The sequence below is a fragment of the Vanacampus margaritifer genome, chromosome 8 (assembly GCF_051991255.1).
Source record: "Vanacampus margaritifer isolate UIUO_Vmar chromosome 8, RoL_Vmar_1.0, whole genome shotgun sequence".
Lineage (NCBI taxonomy): Eukaryota > Metazoa > Chordata > Actinopteri > Syngnathiformes > Syngnathidae > Vanacampus > Vanacampus margaritifer.
In genome coordinates this window covers 18,725,438-18,746,920 of record NC_135439.1, presented here as the reverse complement: position 1 = coordinate 18,746,920, position 21,483 = coordinate 18,725,438, and the positions used below count along the sequence as shown (strand labels likewise).

Here is a 21,483-nt window from a genome sequence, read left to right as displayed (position 1 = left end):
CAAGATATTCCCCACCTATGGCCTTAACTCTTTGACTGCCAGACGTTTTCAGAAAAGGGATGCCGTGGGTGCCAGCCGATTTAAGCATTTTTGACTGATCTTTCAAGGTCCACAGAAAATTATGTGTTTGGACTATGGAAACACACATACTACCAAATGAAAGATTGGACTCTCATCTTCCATCAGAAAAAAAAGTTTGTTTCTACTTTTTTCTGTTTTTCAGTAATCAGCAATAGAAAATGGTTAGTTTCACCTGTTTTGAAACAAACGTTTTTTAACGTCTTTGGCACTCCTCCATAGGATTTTACTAAACGTTATTTAACGTTTTTGGCAGTCAAAGAGTTATTTAAGAGCGTTGTCTTTGAAAAGTTAACAAAAGAGGAAAACTTTTTTCCTAGGTTTTGTTGTGCCAAGTTATCAAAGTATGTACATCATTAACAGTTGTGATACATGCTGCTGCATTTCCATGTTCTTTGTCAATTCCCGGGTTGGGAATTCAGTACTTTAGCCTTTTTGACATTTGTACTACTTGAGTACGGGGTGTGAGTACTTTTGACATTTTGGTGAAAAGTCTGGAGGAAAATATTTAGAGACATGAAAAATGTAACGAAGCAACGAAGTATTTAACGATATTTAGTACTGTATTCTGTTACTTAACTTTCCTTTAACGTATCTAGTTTAAAGATTACAGTTACTGTCTTTTAGTTAAGCAAACTAGTATAACGGTGTACGTTCATTGTTTAGCTTGCTTCCGTCTTCTCCAGACATGTACCCTGATGGTAGGGGTCGACTGTAGGCCGGTTCACTTGTTCAGACAGAAAGCAATCCCATTCCTCCCTCCCGCACCCCCGGGCGCTCCACCTCCACCCCTTCCCCACTTCTGACTCACGTGCGGGGGCGGAGACTCGGTTTAGGGATTCACCAGTGGAGGACGGTCGCTCGACGCTCGCTCACCCTCACCACTACTCCCCACTCGGACTGCTTGGTGTACTGCGTGTAACAACTTTCTTCCTCGCGACTCGAGCACAGGACTCATTTCAACCTGTTTGCCGCACGTTTTACAATGTGAAGAAAATGGCCGGCACTAGGTAAGTTTTATGTCTTATTATTTATTTTTTTAAATGGTACTTTTTTTGTGTGAAAAAGCGACTGAAAGTTTAGTGGAGAAACTTTTATTGCTGCCTCGCGAGCAGTTTGCCGCCCACAGCAGACGACAATGGATACTTGCAATGCTTCGCGACTGTTTTCACAGTTTCTCAAATAATTGAAGAACAAACATCGTTATGTCTGTAATTATTTTATGACCACTTTAATTGTGACGTTGCTAATGCTTTGAACGTGGAGCACCGCATGCAATATTCTTTCTATTATTGTTATTATTAGCGTGGGAGACCAGAGAGAAGCTTGTTTTACTAGCAACCTCAAAACAATTGAGACTTTCAGTGAGCCAGTACGCCTTTTGACCGGCCAGCTATCTATTTGAAGCAAATGTTCCCAAGCCATTTGCCACTCCAAATCACACTTCAAGTGGTGCATTGCAACTGGGATTGGTTGGAGCTCCTAGTTTGAAGTTCCCCACATGGCATTTTCTGCAGCATCTACCAAAGCTGCTTTCAAACTCAGGTTTTTATTACTCTCGTGTGCTTTAATCCACACATTCTGTTCAAAGCTACTGTAATGCATACATTTGTTTTGTGACATACAATGATACCGTTAGAGTTGTTCTGTGGCCTGGTGCCTTTCAAATTTTGTGATTTATTTTGTTTGTGCTATCCATCAATTTCCAATATAGCTTTTGTCCTCACACTCATACCTATGGAGAATTGTAAATCACGAGTTTCCAGTCTATAACATTTGGCATAGCACGTTTACAAAAAAACCCACCATTACTACTAGTAAACATTGACTAGAAAGCTGTGACGCATCAGTTTTCTAACTCAATATATGAAATCAATATGTAATTGCTTGTCAGATTTGTTTTGTTTTGAAACATTTTACGTAGCCTGCAAGCAAAGGAGAGCGCACGCAAACCCCACAAACAAGAATGGAGATTCTGAGAATCAAAACCATAACCTCAGAACTGCCATAAAGATGTGGTAAACACTAGGGGTGGGAATCTTTGAATGTCTCTCGATTCGATTCCGATTTTTGGGTCTGCGATTCGATTCAGAATCGATTTTCGATTAAGAGCGTTTTTTTTATTCAAAATGATTTGATTACCAATGATTTTTGCTTCAATCTATAGATGTGCAAGGAATTGTAATGATCTACTCCAGTCTGAATCGCTAATGCTAATTAGCGCGCTACTCGCGGCACTTTTATCACTCAAAAGAATGGCTCCACGCTGAAAAAAACTTTTATTGGAATAACTTGATCGGGACTTTTACCTTCTACTCTCTAATGTGGCTACAACTTAACAGTGTATTAGACCGCGTGGAACTACACTGCCCCTCAGTGGCCAAACCGGGTACAAAATGAACAGCGCTCCGAAAAAAGGCACACACAGACAAAGGCAAGACAGTATAAAATAATTTAAATAAAATCGATTTTGATACATTTAAAATAGATTCTGAATCGTACTAAATGGGAATCGCGATTCTTATGAGAATATTTTTTTTTTTCCGGGGGGCACACCCCTAGTAAACACTAGTCCACCATACTGCCTCATGTGTGCTGTCTTTTCTCAATGTTTTGTTACATGTGTAGAAGACAATGTGGTCAGGTGTAATTCACATAGCCTCAAGGAGTTTGGCATGTCAGGCAAACCAACCGGTCTCTCTTCCTATTTGGTGACTTAGCTGTTCAATACTCTTTACGTCGTGAGTCAAGTCAAGTTACAGGTCAATTTGATACTATCTTAAAGTTTTCTTACATCGTCATGGCCTTGAGGGTGTGAGGAGCATACACTAAAATAGGATGTTGTCCTACTGTTATCCCACACGCTCATAATAATATGCCGACCAAAAAGAACAGCGTATTTCCCCAGCTAAATGAATCCTGCACATACACAAGCAGGATGTCCATCCTTGATGTGTTTGGACAATGGACCCGGTTAAGAGGAAGCGATTCTCAAACTTTCATGAGAACAGCAGTCTGTTGATGTGTTCCTTGTCTTTGCTACTTTTGAGTTGTGCACTGCTGATCCCATCAATGTAGATTAGCAGACCAACATTTTTCCAATGTCCACAGTGTGCCATATTGACAATGTAATGAGGTTAAGGTGATTTGCCTGAACATGTTTATCTGTACGTGTACGTCTTACTCTTGATGTTCTGAACCTTTTCTATAGAAAGGATTAAGGTCTGGTTCAACGGTCTAACTTGGTTAGGACTTAATTCTGTGCGATGAGTTACGAATGCTCCTGCACAAAATAAATGGACATCTGGCTAAAATCATCCTTCCATCCATTTTCTGAATCGCTTACGTCTTATCCTAAAATCCAGTTGCTTTTTTCTTAGCATTGTTTAGCATTTTATATCCACAGAAGGGTAAAATGGCTAATTTTAACTCTTCCCTGAAAAAATCATCAATTTATTTTAAGCCATTATGATTTCCTAGTACTTTTTAGGGATATTTTTGTATTACGTACCGTAGCGGCCATTTTTGGACAATCACGTGATCTTCGTGACGTATCGCCTGCTAGTGTAAACGCGCATAAATCACATGGCTTTAAAACTATAAAGACACTTGCGAAGAATTGACAATTTCAAAATGCTGTGTTTGAATTTGGACTTATCCCACTCTCAAAGTTACGCCCTCAGAGCGTTTGAGGAAAATGTAAATAAAGATGGCTGATTGCCTGATTCCGATAAATTGTTGTCCTGGTTAATGCAGTCATTCCAAATCACGTTGTGTCACGTGAACATATGTCTTGTATTTACATGTGCCTCGAACGCTTTGAGGGCAAAACTGACACAATGTTAGTGGGATAAATCTGATTTCCCACTTTCCTCGAATGCAGCATTTTTTTCCTCCGGTGAAGCGAAAGCATTGGACTTTGGATTGTCGTAATTTGATTTTAGAGGATTGTTTTTTATTTGAAAATATGATAATATGTTTTTGGACTACTATGACAATATGCCTGGTTTGTATGCTAGTCACATGCAAAAACAATTCAGTATGCCGTGGAAATGAAGCGTTGCATTGTGGAAATAGCAGAAATGTCTGGATGTTCGGAATTGTCAATTATTGCGTCCCTTGGTAATTTTTAAAAACATATTTGCGCGACCCGGAAGATCCAGAACCAATATTTCGTGTTTCCGCATGGACATTCATTTTGACGGACAGCAGAGCTGTGCTAATTCAAACCTAAACACGGAAATATGACGTGTCTGACGGCGATCTGACCTGCTGATGGACTTCCGTTGCTGGAGGTAACAACAACACAATTTTAAATAATTTTAAAATGGCGTGACTACTGTGGGAAATTAACGAAAAAGAAGGTGCTACGGACAAGACACGGGTGCTGTAAAGTCGTAACGACGTAGGTCGCGTACGATGTAACTTGAGGACTCAGGATGGAACCGGGCTCTTCTGGCAATGAAAGAGGGGCAATGGAACCCCAGACCAAGTATCAGTACCAGGCTGTCCTGCATTTCTCATCCTGGCCGGTCTGCACCTTCACTTCCTTTCGAGGACAATTGGTACATTTCTTTCCCATGAGGATCTGTGGTCAACCACTGACCCCCCGCTCACCCTGTAACTCTACTCTGGGATTAGACGTGGCCTCGTTTGTCATGTCGGTAGGGAGGTTTTAGGGGGTGAGGGCTAGCTCAAAATGAAGTTACAAACGGCAATTGTTGGTCTATGTGCAGGCAAAGGTTGTTTAGGTAGCACATTCTGTAATGTCGATGATGGGTTGCTTGAGTTTGTCAGCATTTTTAGAAATGTCCCTGTCTATTTTGACAACATTATCAGAGGCAACTTTGCATGATTAAGCACTGTTGCATCCTAACAGGTTAAATGATCTTCTATTGTTTGGACAAGTGACCCCATTGTCCCTGCTCTGACAGCTGGTGACCTGGACCGAAAGGGCTCCGTGTGTGTAGTAAACACACAGATCCCCTCCGCTCCGTTCCACTCTGCAGACTACGCTGCTCGTTCAGTTTTTTTCTAGCGCACAACATTCACGTGAGTTCCTTAAGTAAAAAGGGGAGGATTTTCGGAATGGCAGTGACTTGTTTGGTCAGGAGTGCGTATAGCTTTGTGCAGACTCAAGTCTGGCAAAAAGAAAAGGAGCTGTCAAGCAGTGCTTCACTGATGTAGAATGGCCTCCAAGAACCAATGGTAAGATAGGTGCTATTAGCTCGCACTTCAATAAAAACACATTTATTTTGCAATGGGATCAAATATTTTGGCGGCAAGGGATTTAATGCATGTAATTCATTTTGAATTGTTGAATGCCAAATAGCATAGGAAATGCTAGCTTTGGCTTAATGACTGTCTAATCCAGTGCCAAGGGAAACTGTGCCTAGTTTTGGATTTGGGCAGCTGTTAAAGTGTGTCAACCCAAACCTGTTGGAATCCCCTCCCCTTTGCGCCTCAGATTGGCTCGTCCTTTCCATGTCGAGGCAACACACAGTCCGCACTGAATGAAGTTGGCCTTTTGATCTGACAATAGTCGCCATTGTTCTGTACCATTGCAGGCTTTAGTTGGAATAGGCTGTGTTTCATGGGCTTTGTAATGCATATGACCGTGAGCCATCACGGGACATTCTTTCAACTTGGTAACCATTTGGAATCCAAACAAGACCACAGACTCAACTGTTGGTGGCCTAGATATGAAGGGAAGCTTCATACTTGGGGGTTTAACTAGAGACATACGGACTATAAACTGTCTTTGAGTCCCACGATTATACAGTACGACAAAAACGTTTGAAAATTCATTAAAACTTAAGGGTGGGAGTTTAAAAAAAAAGTTTTTCAAGCCGGTGAATCATTTTAAAAGACCACATGTTCACATTTGTAACAGCCGAGCATATAGCGCTTTAACCAAAACCAGACCATCAAGTTCTTAAAGAGTTTTAGGTGCGTGGGCTGACTCAGACCTGCCAATCATGCTGGTCTCAGGTAATACCAGATGGCATGAAAAAGTTATAACAGTTACTCATCTTGACTGAGTGCGGTCATGGTCATATATTTTTCAGGACAAGACTGTTAAGTCACACCCGACGCATCTCATGTGTCTATATAAAAAAAAAAAAGTGAGTGTTTCCCTAATTCCTTGTCACGAGTCTCTACCTTTGGTCTCGTTTTCTAGTGGTTAAGCCCGTAGCCCACTCAACGTTTACGAGTGTTGGCGAATGTAGTGAATGCGCACTCGCATCATAGTTCATTCAAGGTTCGCCAAACGTTCTCCAAACGTTCGCCCCTTGCGACAAGTAGACGAACGTTTGCGAAGCTAGTGAATGTTGCTTCCTCGTCAGCGTTCGTTTAGTTTGCAACACTAGCTAAATGTTCGCCTACTTGTCACAAAGGCAAACGTTCGCCAAACGATCTGTTCCCTCCCAAGAAACTTGCTGCTATGTGCTAGCTTGAGTCAGAAGATAAGGTGGGGTTAGTCCTGCCTGACATGTTTTGCTGTGAAAGACGACTCCGAAACCAGCGGCAGTGCACTTAAGTGGAATTGACACTGACAACTGCTACTGAGCGCTGGAAAGATTTGGGCTGGGGGGGGGGGTTCAATCCTAACAGTCTGTCCATTCCCAGCTAGCATTTCTTATGCTCTTTTTAGTAAAGATTTGAACACAACCAATCACAAAACATCCCATGTGTGCACAATTGTGTTTGCTATGCTGGCAATGTGGAGTAAAACAAAAGATGAAATCAGAACACCATCAAATCACTCTTAACTTGTTACCTTATCTGACAACACAATCAAAAACAAGATCCGATGCTCATAGTTTAGAGATTTTAAATGCCTTTTGAATTTTTTGGTCTTTATACATAAGCAAACATCGCATGAAATCAAATTGGAAAAATCTATGAGGCAAACAGAATGACCCATAGAGCCGGTTTACTATTTAGAAAAAGATTGTGACGACATAATTAATTTCATAGTAGCAATGTGGCTTAATGGTTAGAACAATTGATTATTTTTGTTGTCATAGTGTATTTGTGTCATGTTGCTTGCTCTGCTAGCTCGAAAATAACATGTATATGTTTGTAACCTGTATAACATTGTTATACCACGGCTGAGTTCCAGACCACAATAGTCATACGGCATACGGTACTCGCATACGGCAATCTGTGCCATGCGTGAGCCTACTTGACATCTGAAGTCAGGTGTGTTTGGCTTGTGTGAGGGCGCTGGTGCCTGCTTAAGTTCTGTATATTTCCTCTCCTCTGGAATGCCTGAAGAGACGAGCTATGGCCCAACATATCTTTTTTTAATATCCTCCTCTGAAAATCAATCTTAGGAAACACAACCCCAAAAAAAAGATACAATATTTCTATTTGTTGAACCCCCAAATTATGTAACCCCCCTTCAGATCTTAAACGGCACAAGCGCACATTTATTTAAAATGAGCAATAAGTCCTTAGAGCCCTAACATGATTTTTATGGGAGTTGCTGGGGAAGAACTATGTCGTCGCTCAGAAGTCTATTACTTTATCACAGACGCTTAAGGCCTTGGGTCACCTTGTGATTATATAGAACACACACAAAGACCAATTACTCTGCGTTCTCTGAGCTTTACTGACCTTTGAGCTTGGTGATGCAGCAGGAATTGAAGGTGTTAAACATGGAGGACAAAGAATTTGTGTTTGACAGGTGCAGTGCATTTTCTCTGTCATCTGAACCATGTGCACACCCCCTCCCCTCTCTTTCTTGACTGTTCTGGGTGCCTGAATGCAGAGCAGGGGTTGCTCAACCCTTTGTACACAAAAAAGACCCATGCACACCTAGCCTTCCATAAAAAAAACTCATTTTTAATAGGTTTTAGGTGAACTAATGAATACACACACACTCGCACACACGCACGTACACGTTATCACCCACATACTAAAAAAAATTAAAAAAAAGGGAGCGCAACGATGATGACATGTCTAATCGGTAAAATTACCGAATGAACAATACTGAGCTCTCCAGAAAAAAAATTAAAAATATTTAATTGACAGACTCCTTTTAAAAAAAAGAAAAGAATACTCCTTTAAAAGCTATATAATGATACTGTTGATAAGTTTGATTGATGGAGCTTTTTACTCAAAACAAACCTGGAGTAAAAAATAAATAAATACTGAAACACCGTCAGTTTGAAAATGAGTAGGAAGTTAAAACTAAAGATAAAATCATGTCGGTTCTATCAACTGTGTCTCGATCCTCACAACAAGTACTGTTTATATGGTTGATTCGAAACGTATTAGAGTTGATTGAAATTGAGTCTACAGCAAAGCGCTTCATGATACTCAATCGTCTCTGAGACAAATGGGTGTTTTTAATTTTGGTGCTCATCCTCTTTTCAACAAAGCGACTGGACTTGCTTCCAAGCAGGTACTTGAGAATTGTATCCATTAGTAGTTGTACAATATTTAGATATTCATTAGACTTTGTACGAGGATGTCAAACAACTTTTACACAAGGAAAAGGTCAACTTCCCAAGAGCACCTTTTATTCTTCACCGCTTCTATGCGGAATAGTTAATTTGGTAAACTGGTGAGGGGAAACACTTTCTATTTTAAGTTATCCTTTATTTTAGGGGCTGTAGCTAAGGAGAAAGGATGGTCTTGTGTCTCTAAAGAGGAAAATCAGGTTCGTAAATATACCAAGCATGGTGGACTTTGGAACCTGTTGATGTTCTTTGGCGAATAGACAGCTAAGGTTTCCTACATGAATGGCTAGCTCTGTGTGAGAACTCAACCACAAGAGACAGTCCGAGAATAGTGTGTTGTTGGAAAGGTTAAGGGTCACCTTACGGAACAGCTAAATAGTAATTGGAGTTTAACTGGTGTGCTGTTTTTTTTTTCTTCTCTTGTCTGGCTTTGGCAAGTTCTGGGCAACTCCATCTCTGTCATTTGGGCTTTTCATATGTTCAGACAAAGTGGAAACATTCTTCACCTAATCGGACTAAAGGAAATATTGTGGAATAAAAGCAGGATGTCCTTTTATAAGGTTTGCGAGACAATTTGTGTTGAAAATGCACACAATGGCACTTTGAAAGCTAGTTTAGTTGGTTTTGGAAGCCTGGCACGTAAAACAGTTGAATTAATAATTGAATATTCACTGTTGTCCTTAATTTGGTCTGGAAAACAGCTTTCCTCTGATTGGTGACTGCTGATATGTTGGCGTCCTGTGGCCAGTATGTTTCTTGGTTGTGTTTGCTGGCTCCATTGAAATTCAGCAGTCCTTCGACGGAATTGTGCCCAGCCACGGTGCACACTGAGTCGACCACGGCTGTTCGATGCTACGGTCTCAATGGAGACATTTTTTTCCACCTCCATGGAACACTCTGAGGCGGACTGACTAGTGGAAAACCACTGTCCCTGGCTGGTTCTCCGTTGTAATCTTTTCTTTCTGTTAATCATTGATTAGACAGATTGAATTCTGCAACTTGCACTACTAGACAATGACACAAGGCTTCATGTTGGTTTGTTTCAAGTGAATGTATTGTCCAGTCCTCTCTGTTTACTGCTGCTGGGAAAAGTGCCAGTTACATTTTGGCATTGACGTGGAACAATGGAGCAGATTCCATGAGCTATATGCTGTTGTTTCCGTTACACTGGGGGACCTGCTCTCATTTTTAGTTATTTTGGGATCCGACTATCAGTTCAGGATGATATATTTATTTCTCCTTTACAAGGAGAGCTCTGGCCCATTAGACTTAAAAAGATCAAGGTGGTTAAAAATGGGCGCTTATGTGAATGTCTCCACATGTTTCTTGCTGTTTGTCTGTTTATGCCTGAAGGACCCCAAGGCAGTCTTTTTGTGTGTTTGTCAAGCTATATTTTTAGTTTCTATGAAGTGAGTGACCACAGCATGCACAAGCTTCTCCTTGACCCAGAAAGACAAAGACTCTGTGTACTCCACAAGTGCTAAATCCAACCTAGGCTGGATTTTTTACATTTCAAATGCTGTGGATTTTATGGCTGTAACATAATTCTAAAGGTTGTTTTCGATAGTTGAGTTGAGTAAGTATAGTAAATTCCATAATCTATATTTAATATAAATATGATATGCTGTATGTATTATTTTAAATACAAACAATTGTGATTGTAGAACTTCTGTAATTTAGCTGGAAAATGACTTTCAGTTCAACAACTGTGTGCAATAAGTTAATTTTAGATCAATAGAAAACATTTCTGTCAGAGATTCGCTGAGCTGGTGCAGACTGCATTCCAAACCATTTATGAGCATTTTCAGGATAAGGCTGGCTGACACGGTACATTGGAGCTTTGCTCTTTGTACTTTTATGCCTTTTCAGTCAGAAGTTACTCATTTTCTTGGTATTACTAAAGAATGAATAAATACCAAAGAGTTTTGCTATGCGCTCTTTTTCTTTCTTTCTTTTTCAAAAGAATGTTAATTCTGAGCAATTACATTTTGATTGCATATTTGTCATTGTGCAATGACAGACAAATCCTGTCACACTCCAGTCCAGTTGTTTTACACAATCCACCATGTAATGACCTCTCTTATGTGGAGTACTCCCTAAAGTGATGTTTCAGGAATTTCTGGACCTGAACCGGACTGTCTTCCTGCTTATCTGGTCGTGTCAACAAAGCCCAGCAGGTTCACACTCTGCTCAAAATGTTGTTTATTTTTCTAGAGGGAACAGTCCTTATGCAACCACTACAACATGTTGCAAGGGAAGCGGTCAGCCATGGCCTCAACCGTTGACCCTCAAAACCTGGCTTCCTGTTGGGTGTTTGGGACGCTGTCAGGGATGTTAAATTCTCTGCTGTTTCCTCAGTGTCATTGCAGCATGGAATTGTAAGAGGCCACGAAAAACACAGCCTATTTGGTTTATTTGAATACAAACATGGATTACCACACATGGGATGATGAGAACATTAAGATAGATCAGATTCCTTGCTTTTAAATGCTTCTTTATGAGGGCAGAAGCAGGATGAAGGCTCTCGGATGCGTGATGGCGGTATTGACAGTTCAGCCTCTGATTGCACTGCCCCATTATTTACAATTCTTCCTGTCCAAGTTGCACATCAAGTCAGACTTTGGGGCTGCTTACACAAGACCATTTTACTAATGACGACAATAAAACGGTGTCATTGGGGATGTTTGACTGCATGACAACCAAGGTTATTTTAGTTAACTAAAACAAACGAAAAAACAAAAATTAAAAAAACTATTTTGTTAATGAAATAAAATAAAAATTAAAATGCTTTTTAAAAAATTAAAGCTAACTGAAACTACATTTTATGTTTACAAAACTAACTAACTATAATTATATCCAAAATGTCTTTAGTAATCAATTTAATGCATGAGACTTTGGGGATGGTTTATTTTGATATTAACCAGAATAAGGGCATTTGAAAGTGTGTCACACAAAAGTGACGTCATCTAGCAGCAGCCAATAGAAAAGCACCTTCAGATGACGTTGCTCCCATGGTGTTTTTTTAAATATTGTGCACAAGTAATACACACTTTAAAAAAAAAAACTAATACTGAAACTAACTAAAACTAAGCATTTATGAAATAACTAAAACTAATAAAAACTAACTAAATATAAAAAACAAAACTCAAAACGAAATAAAAACAAACTAAAATGAAAAATTTCAAAACTATAATAACCCTGATGACAACACTATTTTAAAATGCAAACATTTGGAAAGGGTAAAAAAAATTAAGCTTTTGATAAACGACTGCACCGCGTTAAACTGATCTCGTATGAACGTTAAAAGTTGTTCTCTTTGAAAACATCCGTGTTATGTGTTTAGACTTCGCATGTGCAAGTACAGTAGTCCCTCGCTACCTCGAGGTTCACTTATTTCGGATTCACTATATCTGGGATTTGTATTTGGGTCCAAAATTCATACATTGCTGGGTTTATCATGGGTTGTACCTCGCTATTTTGCAAGTTTTTCAGAGAATTATTATTATATTCATACCCCAGGGGTATGAATAATTTCAGTCTTGACTACTTGTTGTCCAAGATGTGCTTTTCCGTGCTTTTGTCAACTTCACACTGTTCAGATAAGAGGATATCCGATTTGGTGCATTTAAAAAAATATATATATATTTTGGCTGTCACATCCAAATTCAGAAATGCTTGGAAAAAGTTACACAGTTTAGAAATTGGTGGACACCATTTTTCCAAATTCCAGGGTTAAAAGACAGCATAAAAACACCTTTCACGTTGAGCCGCATAAGGTCAGGGCTGCTTTCTTGGTGTGTGGGATTGGACCAGATGGCCTCCCCAGTGGAGAGAACACAGACACATGGGTGGATAGTGTGAGGGACACGCCTACATCCTCTCTATGGTGGTCCTATGTTACTTGGCAACAGAAATTATGTATTGTAATTTGTTTACTTGATTAACAAGTACAGCAAAGTAACTCCAGGTTTTCCAGTTAAAATATAGAATAGCAGTTGTTCCCACACTGGCACAAATAACTACCACCGTCGCCTTTTGTGGCCAGGGTGCACACAGGGTTGACATGGCATCAGCAATGGCGAGCGAATGTGACTATTTTATAGACAGTGAAGGTAGCATTATACTGCTGTGCCTCTCTGTTCATCACTGATTGATAACTGCAGCAGTGGATATTCTAACAAACAGAACTCAGGAGAAACTTGGAGAACATCTAGAACTAGGTTTTTTTTTTTTTTTTGGGGGGGGGGGGGTAATTCTGCCACTAAAATTGGGCCACACAAAAATGTATGCCTCAAAACTATAATTATTCAATTTGCACCGCCCAGAACCATGTTTGGCTACTGTCCTTGTTTACCTCATGGACATTTGTTGCAGACACATACACTCGGTCAGGAAAAAGGCTGCCAGTGAGGAATGTAGAGAGAGAAAAAAGATGGAGACACCTGGATTATTCGAGTAATGGATGGAATAATAAATGGATAAGATAATAAATTCTAAAAAGGTTAGTTAGTGACAGCCCTACATCCTAAAGTTGATAACACCGACATCTACCATACAATTACACACTGGGTAAGTGAGTCCTTTTCAGCACTATGACCACGTTTGAGCCCAGTCGAGGTTATGCCACTAGATCAAAAGAAGTCATAACAACAAAGCAGCACAGCAGATACTGCACATGACATAATATAGTTAGAATTTGTTTTTATTTTATGTAGGTATCTACAATTTTTCTTACAGATATCAGTTGATATGCCATAAATGCCACACAGTATTTCTGTCGCCTTTTGTACTTTTCTAAAACTGGGTTGTCCCCTTCTCTATTTTCAGTATTTTAACTTTTGGGCCTCGCTACTGTCTCATTTTTGCTGTGTACATGTATTCTGCTGAGTTGGCCGTTGTTACTCTGTGATTGTAGCTAAGCGCAGTGGTTTTTGTGTTAGTGGCACTCGGCCATGTGTATGTTTGTCTTTGTGCCCTGCTGACTCTATGCCTGGTGGCTCACTGGGTGTGTGTCCACCTGTCACCTTATTTAGAACAAACACACAAAAACCATCACTGCACTGTTGCCTAGTACCTTCCAAATAAATTACATCACTTGAAGCATGCACCTTATGCTTGTGTTTAAAAAAAATCTGGATCCTCACTAAGAATTTTAACATAAAAGGACAACGATGGTATTGATCAATTGGCGGTTAAGAATAATGGCTGTTGTAAGTTAACAATTTTCCCTGATGAATATCATTTTTTTTATCATGTTTATTTTCATCCAGCTCTGATTGGGTGGAGATCCTGGAGCCACGCTCCCGTGAGCGCATGTACGTGAACTTGACCACTGGTGAATGCGGCTGGGATCCTCCTCTGGGTGCTCCCGTTCGCCAGGCAGATGGTAACCAGTGGTGGGAGCTCTTTGACCCCCAAAGTGGTCGCTTCTACTACTACAACTCTACGGGGCGCCGCACAGTCTGGCATCGGCCACAAGGAGCAGATATAGTGCCCCTCTCCCAGCTTCAGGCGATGAAGCGCCGCAGCGAGGCCAAGCGGACGGGAGTGGTTGTGGAGAGGCACCAGCATGGGACCACTGGGAGTATCAGCAGTGTGGGGAGCCAGGGCCTGTGCGCTTCTCTGCCTGAGAAAGATGTAGACAGTCCTGAGACAATTGAAGCGGCTTCCAACCCAGAGCTGGACCCAGCAGTGGAGGTCAGATCACAGGCAGATGGATGCAGCAGTGAAAACAAAGAACCACAGAGGTAAGCCCAGATAATGCTGCAGTTGTCTGTACAGTAAGTGGGGTGAGAATTGTGGTTTATCGTTCATGGATCGAGTTACCAGGAAGAAATTGTGATCGTAGAATTTGGCATAGTGCGTCATAATTGCTCTCAAATGTTTCTGAAATGAGAACTCAAAGCATTATTTTGACATTTGACCAGCTGGGTCAATCTCAAACTGTGCTTCCATTTTCCTTCAATTATCTGGCAGTTCCATATGTTCCGTGCGTTCTTTTCTATGGCCTTTGAACCAAATTCAACTCTTCAACAAATGGTTACCAAATGCTGAGAATGCTCAGTTTTACTGTACATATTGCAGAGCGCAGGATTAGATCGTCCCTCTATCGTAGGTTCCCTGATGCAGAATGGACCCTAACAGTAATTCATTGAAAGATCCCATCATATGCTTCACGTTGTGGCCTCATCTAAACCACCATCTCCTCCCTTTAGATTCCGCACATGCCACTTCTGTTTCGTCTGGCAAACGGCCACGGCAACTATCTTAAAAGTGTCCTTCTGTGTGCTGACCGGCACGCTGAGCAGCTCTGCTCCGCTCCACTGCTATTTTATTTTCCTAAAACAAATGTCGGCTCCAGGCCATCAAAGACTGCAAGGCCTCTTAAGTATGAGAGTCTGTGCGGTTATATGAGAGGCAAGTGAGAGAGCATTCGTTGCCTGTGATTAATAACAAGCCGAGCCGCTACATTCCAGCTGCATACAAACAAGGCAACCCTGCAAAATTTTCAAAGGCCATGGTGAGGTTGGCTCTTTCACACTCTTAGTTTGCGTGGCCTTATCATTTAGGATTACATAGAATTACAGGATGAACTAATTGCTTAGTCATGCATTCAGAATGAAACTACTGCAGACTTTGCTGTGTATCTTGCAGTATGGAGAGTTCAAACTACCCACTGGGTCCCACTCTGCCCTGGTGACTCAAGCGTTCCCAGAACCATTTATGTCTATTCCTAAAACAATGGTCAGTTGTTTTGCCCACCGGGTCTTAATACTGTATTTTTGCCATATGGTCTCCTCGCATGCTCACCGGTCAACATATCTTGGTAAGCAATTAGGAGCCATGTCGAAATTCACAGAGAAGATGAAATATGACAACTCTAATAGATTAAAAAATAACATTGAGACATGCTTGTTTTCAGTCAGGGCTACACCTTATTGATAGTGACATGGGTGAATGAGTGAGGGAGAAAGATAGTTGTAATTGTCACAATGGTTTGAGATTTCACATGTTTTATCATATATAGCCTCTGATGTAGACATTATCATATTCTATTTTGAATTGATCTTCTGTATTAAATTACTCTTTCTGTTTACATATCTTTACTGCTGAGATCTCAGTCAAGATTGCAGTTTTTGAAAACAAAGCAGTTCTCTGTGGAGCTTTGGCATGCTGGCTGTTCCACTACCAGTTTCCTTTTGTTTTGGATATTAACATCTGCTTATAATAGATAAGACCGTTTCAAATGTTTCCAAACAGCACGCCAGTGTGTTATTTTAAGTCATGTATGTTTGGTATCTTTCATTAGCTAGAGGACATGATCTGTTGCTCATCGGCTAAGTTTTTATCACATGTGCTTGGAATTTTGGGGCACTTTGAGCCCTTGGAGCTCATCAGCGACATGCTGTAGTTTACACAGGTAAACATGTCTGTCACATGTGGTTACTGGTGCAGGAAACGCGCAAAGTGATTGCTTCCCATGATGTAGAACTATGAAGTGTTACACACAACCTAGCTTAAAATAGCTGCATTGAATTTCACCCTCATTTCAATTTGTATGTGTCTGTTTATTGTTTTAAAAGAAAGGAAAACATATATGGGTATTCACTACATATAGTTAGTGGGATAAGTGTGTGTGTGTGTGTGTGTGTGTGTGTGTGTGTGTGTGTGTGTTCCCTCCACAGACCTTCAAGCTTCTGGAGAGCTGCACAAGCTGGTTAATCGCAGTTTGGTTTAAGACGGCCCTACGTGGTTCACATATGGGTCATGTACTCTTTAGTCTTATGGGCAAGTCATGGGTGTATAATGAACCGCTAAGAACAAAGGCTTGCACTCAAAACCCAGCGGTTCAAATCTCTGGGTCAACGAAAAGCTTTCTATTTCGCAAGGACGACATAGCATGGTAAAAAAATGAAATATTTGAAAAATTACTTGTATTTTGGCCTCTTATTAGAATCAGGCAATCGTGAACACCTCTCCATGATAACTCAGATTTATTTTATCACTTGTGCCACACTGAGTTCAGAGAGATTTTTCAAGGAGTATGTGTAAGAAAATGTGTAAAAATCCAAAACAAAACTAGCTACCGGTACTCCCCATGTGCTTGTCTAGCAATGAGTCATGTAGAAGTAATCGCCAGTTGGCTCATTTAGGAAGCAAAGGGGGCGTCTTACATGTTTGATAAAGTTCTTAATGAGTCACATTTTGTTTATGTGTATAGAGGGACTCTTTCGTGCCTTTCATCTGACGAGACTCTTAAGGATATAACCACGGCAGTTTTATGTTCACTGGAAATACATGTGCTTGTTTTATTTAGCTTCTGGTGTGGTTAGCTCATTTTCAGCTTTTTCCACATTATTTTGTTGTGAGTGCGTCTATAATCACAAATTACTGTACATTTCAGTTAAGTTAAGTTGAACCTAAGCAGTTTGTCCTGTTAGAGCTTTGGTCTCGTTTTTACATCTCCATCGGATGGTTTCTATTGTGGCTTGCTTTTAAAAGTTTGAGATCCTGCCGCCCACCAAAAAACAAAACAAAAAAAACTACTACATGGCAATGTATCTTAAACACTATTCTATCTGGTTTAATAACAAGAAAAAAAGCCAGGCAATGTGACTGCCACTCATTTTATTTATTTATAGCTCATTTCTATTTCTGGTTTACATGCTATTGAGACAGTGTATGTAATAGGATCTATCATCTCAAAAAGAGATGCAGATACTTTCAAATACCAGAGGTGGGTCTCCTGGGGTGTGCTTCCGACTAACCCTTCAATATGATCCCCCGGCCCAGCTTGCCACTCATCGCACCGGCACCCAGGCAGCCAGAGCCAAAGACATTCACAGCTGGTAGACATCTTGGCTCACATGGAGGTGTGTCACTTCAGCTGTTGTGCGACAGGTGGTTGTCAGGAGATGTTTTTAAGAAAAATCTGCCTAAATATTTTATTTTTTAGAGGGTCTTGAATACTACATTGTCCTCATCAAAATCCTTTTGTATTTTCCAGTTTCTTTTCCACACATAGAAATCCTTCATCCAATTGGCCAGTGTAGCAAAAAGCTTGGCCTATACCAGGGTTCCCGCGGGGTCTAAAAAAGTCTTTAAAAAGTCAAAATTTCACAAATGTACATTTTAGGCCTTAAATGTCTTGTTTGTTTGTTTTTAACCTCCATATTTTCATCCCAGGTCTAAAATTTAATTTACCCAAGTCTTAAATTCTTATATCCGTTCCCTCCATTCTGAGAACTGTGTAGAAGAAGAAAGAAAGTGCCTTTTGTGTTGTTGTTTCTACTGTCTGCGTGCTGAAAAACGCCCACACCAAAAGCAACGGGGTGCGTTTGTATTGTAGTCAATGTAGTTTGGGCGGGCGGGTAGTTCGTAGCGGTTAGCATAGCATCTAGCTTGTTGCATTCTGTTTACGGCAAATAGTTTTTAATTGGGTGGGGGTCGCTGTCTGTGCCTGTAGCGGACATTGAGTTTGATCATCTGGCAGCATTCGCCGCAATTGTATTTGTCTTTATTCATTATTAACAGCTTCGATTCGAAGTTAACACATGACGCTAAAGAACCCTTTAGCGGCTCTCTTCTTTGGCTGTCTATGAAGTACGTCATTATGTGGGTGCGACCCAGTGTGCCACCAAGTGTTCAGACGGAGACACTGCAGTTTGTGTGGAAACTGGTTAAATGGGACCTACTTTAAGGCACACTGTTGTATTGAATTTAATTATTTGGACTTGCCTTGAAACGTGACATTTATATGCCCACTAGGTATTTTAATTTTATTTTGCGTACGTATTTAGTTTTGAAAATATTTTTTTTTGCAATTGTGCCTATAGTGACAGTGCACGTTGAGGTGGCCAAAATAGGGCGACGCCTTGGTTCTATCGAGGAAACGTTTTCCATCTCCATGCTGATGCCGCATGACCTCACTTCTGAGGGGGACTAAGCAGTGCAAACGAAGCCTTGGATGGTTCTCATATGAGGTTTTTGGGTTAAATCCACCTAAATTGTGATACTGCATGACCTGGCAGCCGCCTGAGGAGACTGATCAATTTGAGTGTGAATGTGTAGGACTGTCTATTTAAAACCCACAGTCACAGCCTCATTTTGAGATATGTTCTGCATAAAACAGTAGAAAAAATTGAATTATGAATGATGGAAGGGCAGCTTTTGAGCACAAATCAAAACTGATAAACCTATCCGTGTTAAGGGGACTCTGCAGATAGCCTTCCAACAACAGATACTCTAAGCAGGAAAGAATGGGGCGAAGACTGCCTGTGGCTTGGTCACTATTTGTTGGTCAAGTGATACGACCTGATCAAAGCATTGCGGAGACATAACTATCTGAGACTGTGTGGGTGTTAGACACTGGAGCTGCTAAGACTAATTGAAGTTTGCTGACCGTTAAGTTGATTTGCTGCCTCTGAAGCCAATCAGATTTCTTACTATGCAGGTTTTCCAAAGGGCCTCTAACTTCATTTCATCCTATATTTCTCTGATGCATAAAGGTCTCACATGCTCACATAAGCTCTGACTAAGGGTCATGTACACATTACTAATGTGCCAAACCAAATTTTTTATTTTATTTTACTAAATGTTGTCTCTAGAATATTAAAACATTCTCATTATTTGCATAAAACTATGTTAGAACTGAGTCGAAGCTTGATTGGTGTCCTTCTAAAGCATTTTTGACTAACTGAATGTCACAGATTCAGGTTCGGCTTCAGTTCTCTCCTCCCCCTCCTTGCACTCTTCTAGTCGTTGTCATTTACAGAGGCGTCTCCGTGACGATGGCATAGCCATGCATTGTGTGAGACTCCCCACACAGCCACAGAGGCCACTTGAAAGAGCCCTGTGGAATGCCAGCCTTCTCACTCATTCCCTTGCTGCACTCTCCCACGACTAATCCCCACCCCTTCTCATTTACACATGCCCTTACCGTCCTCTTGTGTCTCTGGTCTCCCTCACCCACACATTTGTCTCCAATTTCCTGCTGGTTGCATTTTCTCACATTAGTCTTTTTTTTTTTAAGGGCTTCCATCCATCCATTTTCTTGGCCGCTTTTTCCTCACTAGGGTCGCGGGGGTGCTGGAGCCTATCCCAGCTGGCTTCGGGCAGTAGGCGGGGTACACCCTGAACTGGTTGCCAGCCAATCGCAGGGCACACAGAGACAAACAACCACACTCACATTCACACCTAGGGACAATTTGGAGTGTTCAATTAACCTGCCGTGCATGTTTTTGGAATGTGGGAGGAAACCGGAGTACCCGGTGAAAACCCACGCAAGCACGGGGAGAACATGCAAACTCCACCCAGGAAGGCCGAAGCCCGGACTCGATCTCACGTCCTCCGCACTGGGAGGCGGACGTGCTAACCAGTCAGCCACCGTGCTGCCTTTTTAAGGGCTTTATAATCATATTTTATTTACCTACCCCAAATTTGTGTAAAAGCACAGGTTACTCTATTTTCATGATTGTAATAGAATATGCCAAGCAAATTTACTGTTAGTTGTTCATTGGCCACCATGTGAGATTGATGAACATGAAATTACAGCAAAGTTTTCCATTGGTCAACAACAACAGTTCGCAAAGTGTCTCAAAGTGTACATTACATTCTCATCAGTGTCGAAGTTCTGGAACAATTGGGCAGAGAAAGCTTTTCTTTTCTTTTTTCTTTTTTGCTTGGCAATTTCGGAGTCTATTTAACTGACTCATTGATCTCATCACAGAACGCAATTAGGTTGCTTTTCAGCAGCTACCATTGTCATTTTTGTTTCTGTATGCACAACATCTTTTCAAAGCACGTCAAATATAATTTGCTGACAATGGTGCTGCTGACTCACAGATTGTTTATGTTGTTTTGTTAGCCTATGCTGCTTTACGTTGGTAAGAGTTTTATGCACATCAGAATAAGTCAGCAAATTATGCTGTAAAAATGACATTTTCTTTTAAAACTCAAAATGCCATAAGACATTCATGGCAACAATGTCAATCAGAAAAATTTAAGAAAACTTACATTAAGCTTCATTTAGTCTGTAAACTTTTCTGGATGGTCTAGATTAAGACAGGAGTTGTGACTTTGAGAAGGTTTGGTCTAGATGTTGCAGAAACACAATATGGATACACAACTTAATCAAGTACTGTAATTAACTTTTAATGTCTTCCATTTAAACAAAAAAAAAAAGAAACCTCTTGTGTAGGGGTGCAACAGTTTCAGAGTTTGGTGTACGTATGTATAGTCAGAGGGAAAAAAATGCGGTTTTACGGTTATTCTTATAGACAAAAAAATCTCATCAGCATTCTTTTAAAATGTTTATTTTTAACAACAATAAATAACTGAAAATAAATAAAAAAGTTGCTGCCTTTTTAAAATAAGAGCCCGTTGGCTATTAAAATAGGGCCTGGGCTCTATGTATAACAAGTGGATGGTATGTACCCTCTTTTTCTTTCATCTTAAAAAAATAATCATCTTTCCATTTCAATCATATTTACAGGTGAAATGTTTGTCCACAGCCTTTAAACTGGTGATTTCTTCATTTTACCGCTACACGTAGGCATTTTGCAGCCAAATGCTTATGCCGCGATACGTTTCTTGGGAGTCCCAAGATGGCGGCCCCAGGGCTTCAAAAGTCTCTGCCTATGGCTTATCCAGAGCGTGGCCGTGGATGGGGGGGTTGGTCTGTGTTGATATAGCGGACGGTGTGGTCATTGGTGTGTTGGTGGCTCACGGTGGCTCAGGCCTAACTGACACGCCCCGCGGGATCTTCGCTTTGCTCGCCACCACCTCTGTTCGGCCTCCGCTTTCCCCACGTCCACTCAACCTGGTCCAGGTTGGGCCGCGGGCCATGGCCCGCCGGCGCAAACGTGGCCCGGCTGCCTCGGAACCCAACCCACAGCCGTCAGGTACGCAACTCTCCCCGCGCGACGTTCAAAGC

General features: G+C 40.9%; 1 protein-coding gene across 2 annotated transcripts in view; it reads left to right on the top strand.

The window, feature by feature from the left end:
- The first annotated feature begins 916 nt into the window (after window positions 1–916).
- The window catches only part of arhgap46a (Rho GTPase activating protein 46a), a 32,412-nt gene continuing 11,845 nt past the window's right edge, over window positions 917–21,483 (top strand). For both annotated transcript variants that reach the window (XM_077573613.1, XM_077573611.1), the window contains exons 1-2: window positions 917–1,088; window positions 13,820–14,296. In XM_077573613.1, coding sequence (XP_077429739.1) covers window positions 1,075–1,088; window positions 13,820–14,296 — 491 coding nt within the window. In that variant the 5' untranslated portion in view covers window positions 917–1,074. The remainder of the gene's footprint in view (window positions 1,089–13,819; window positions 14,297–21,483) is intronic.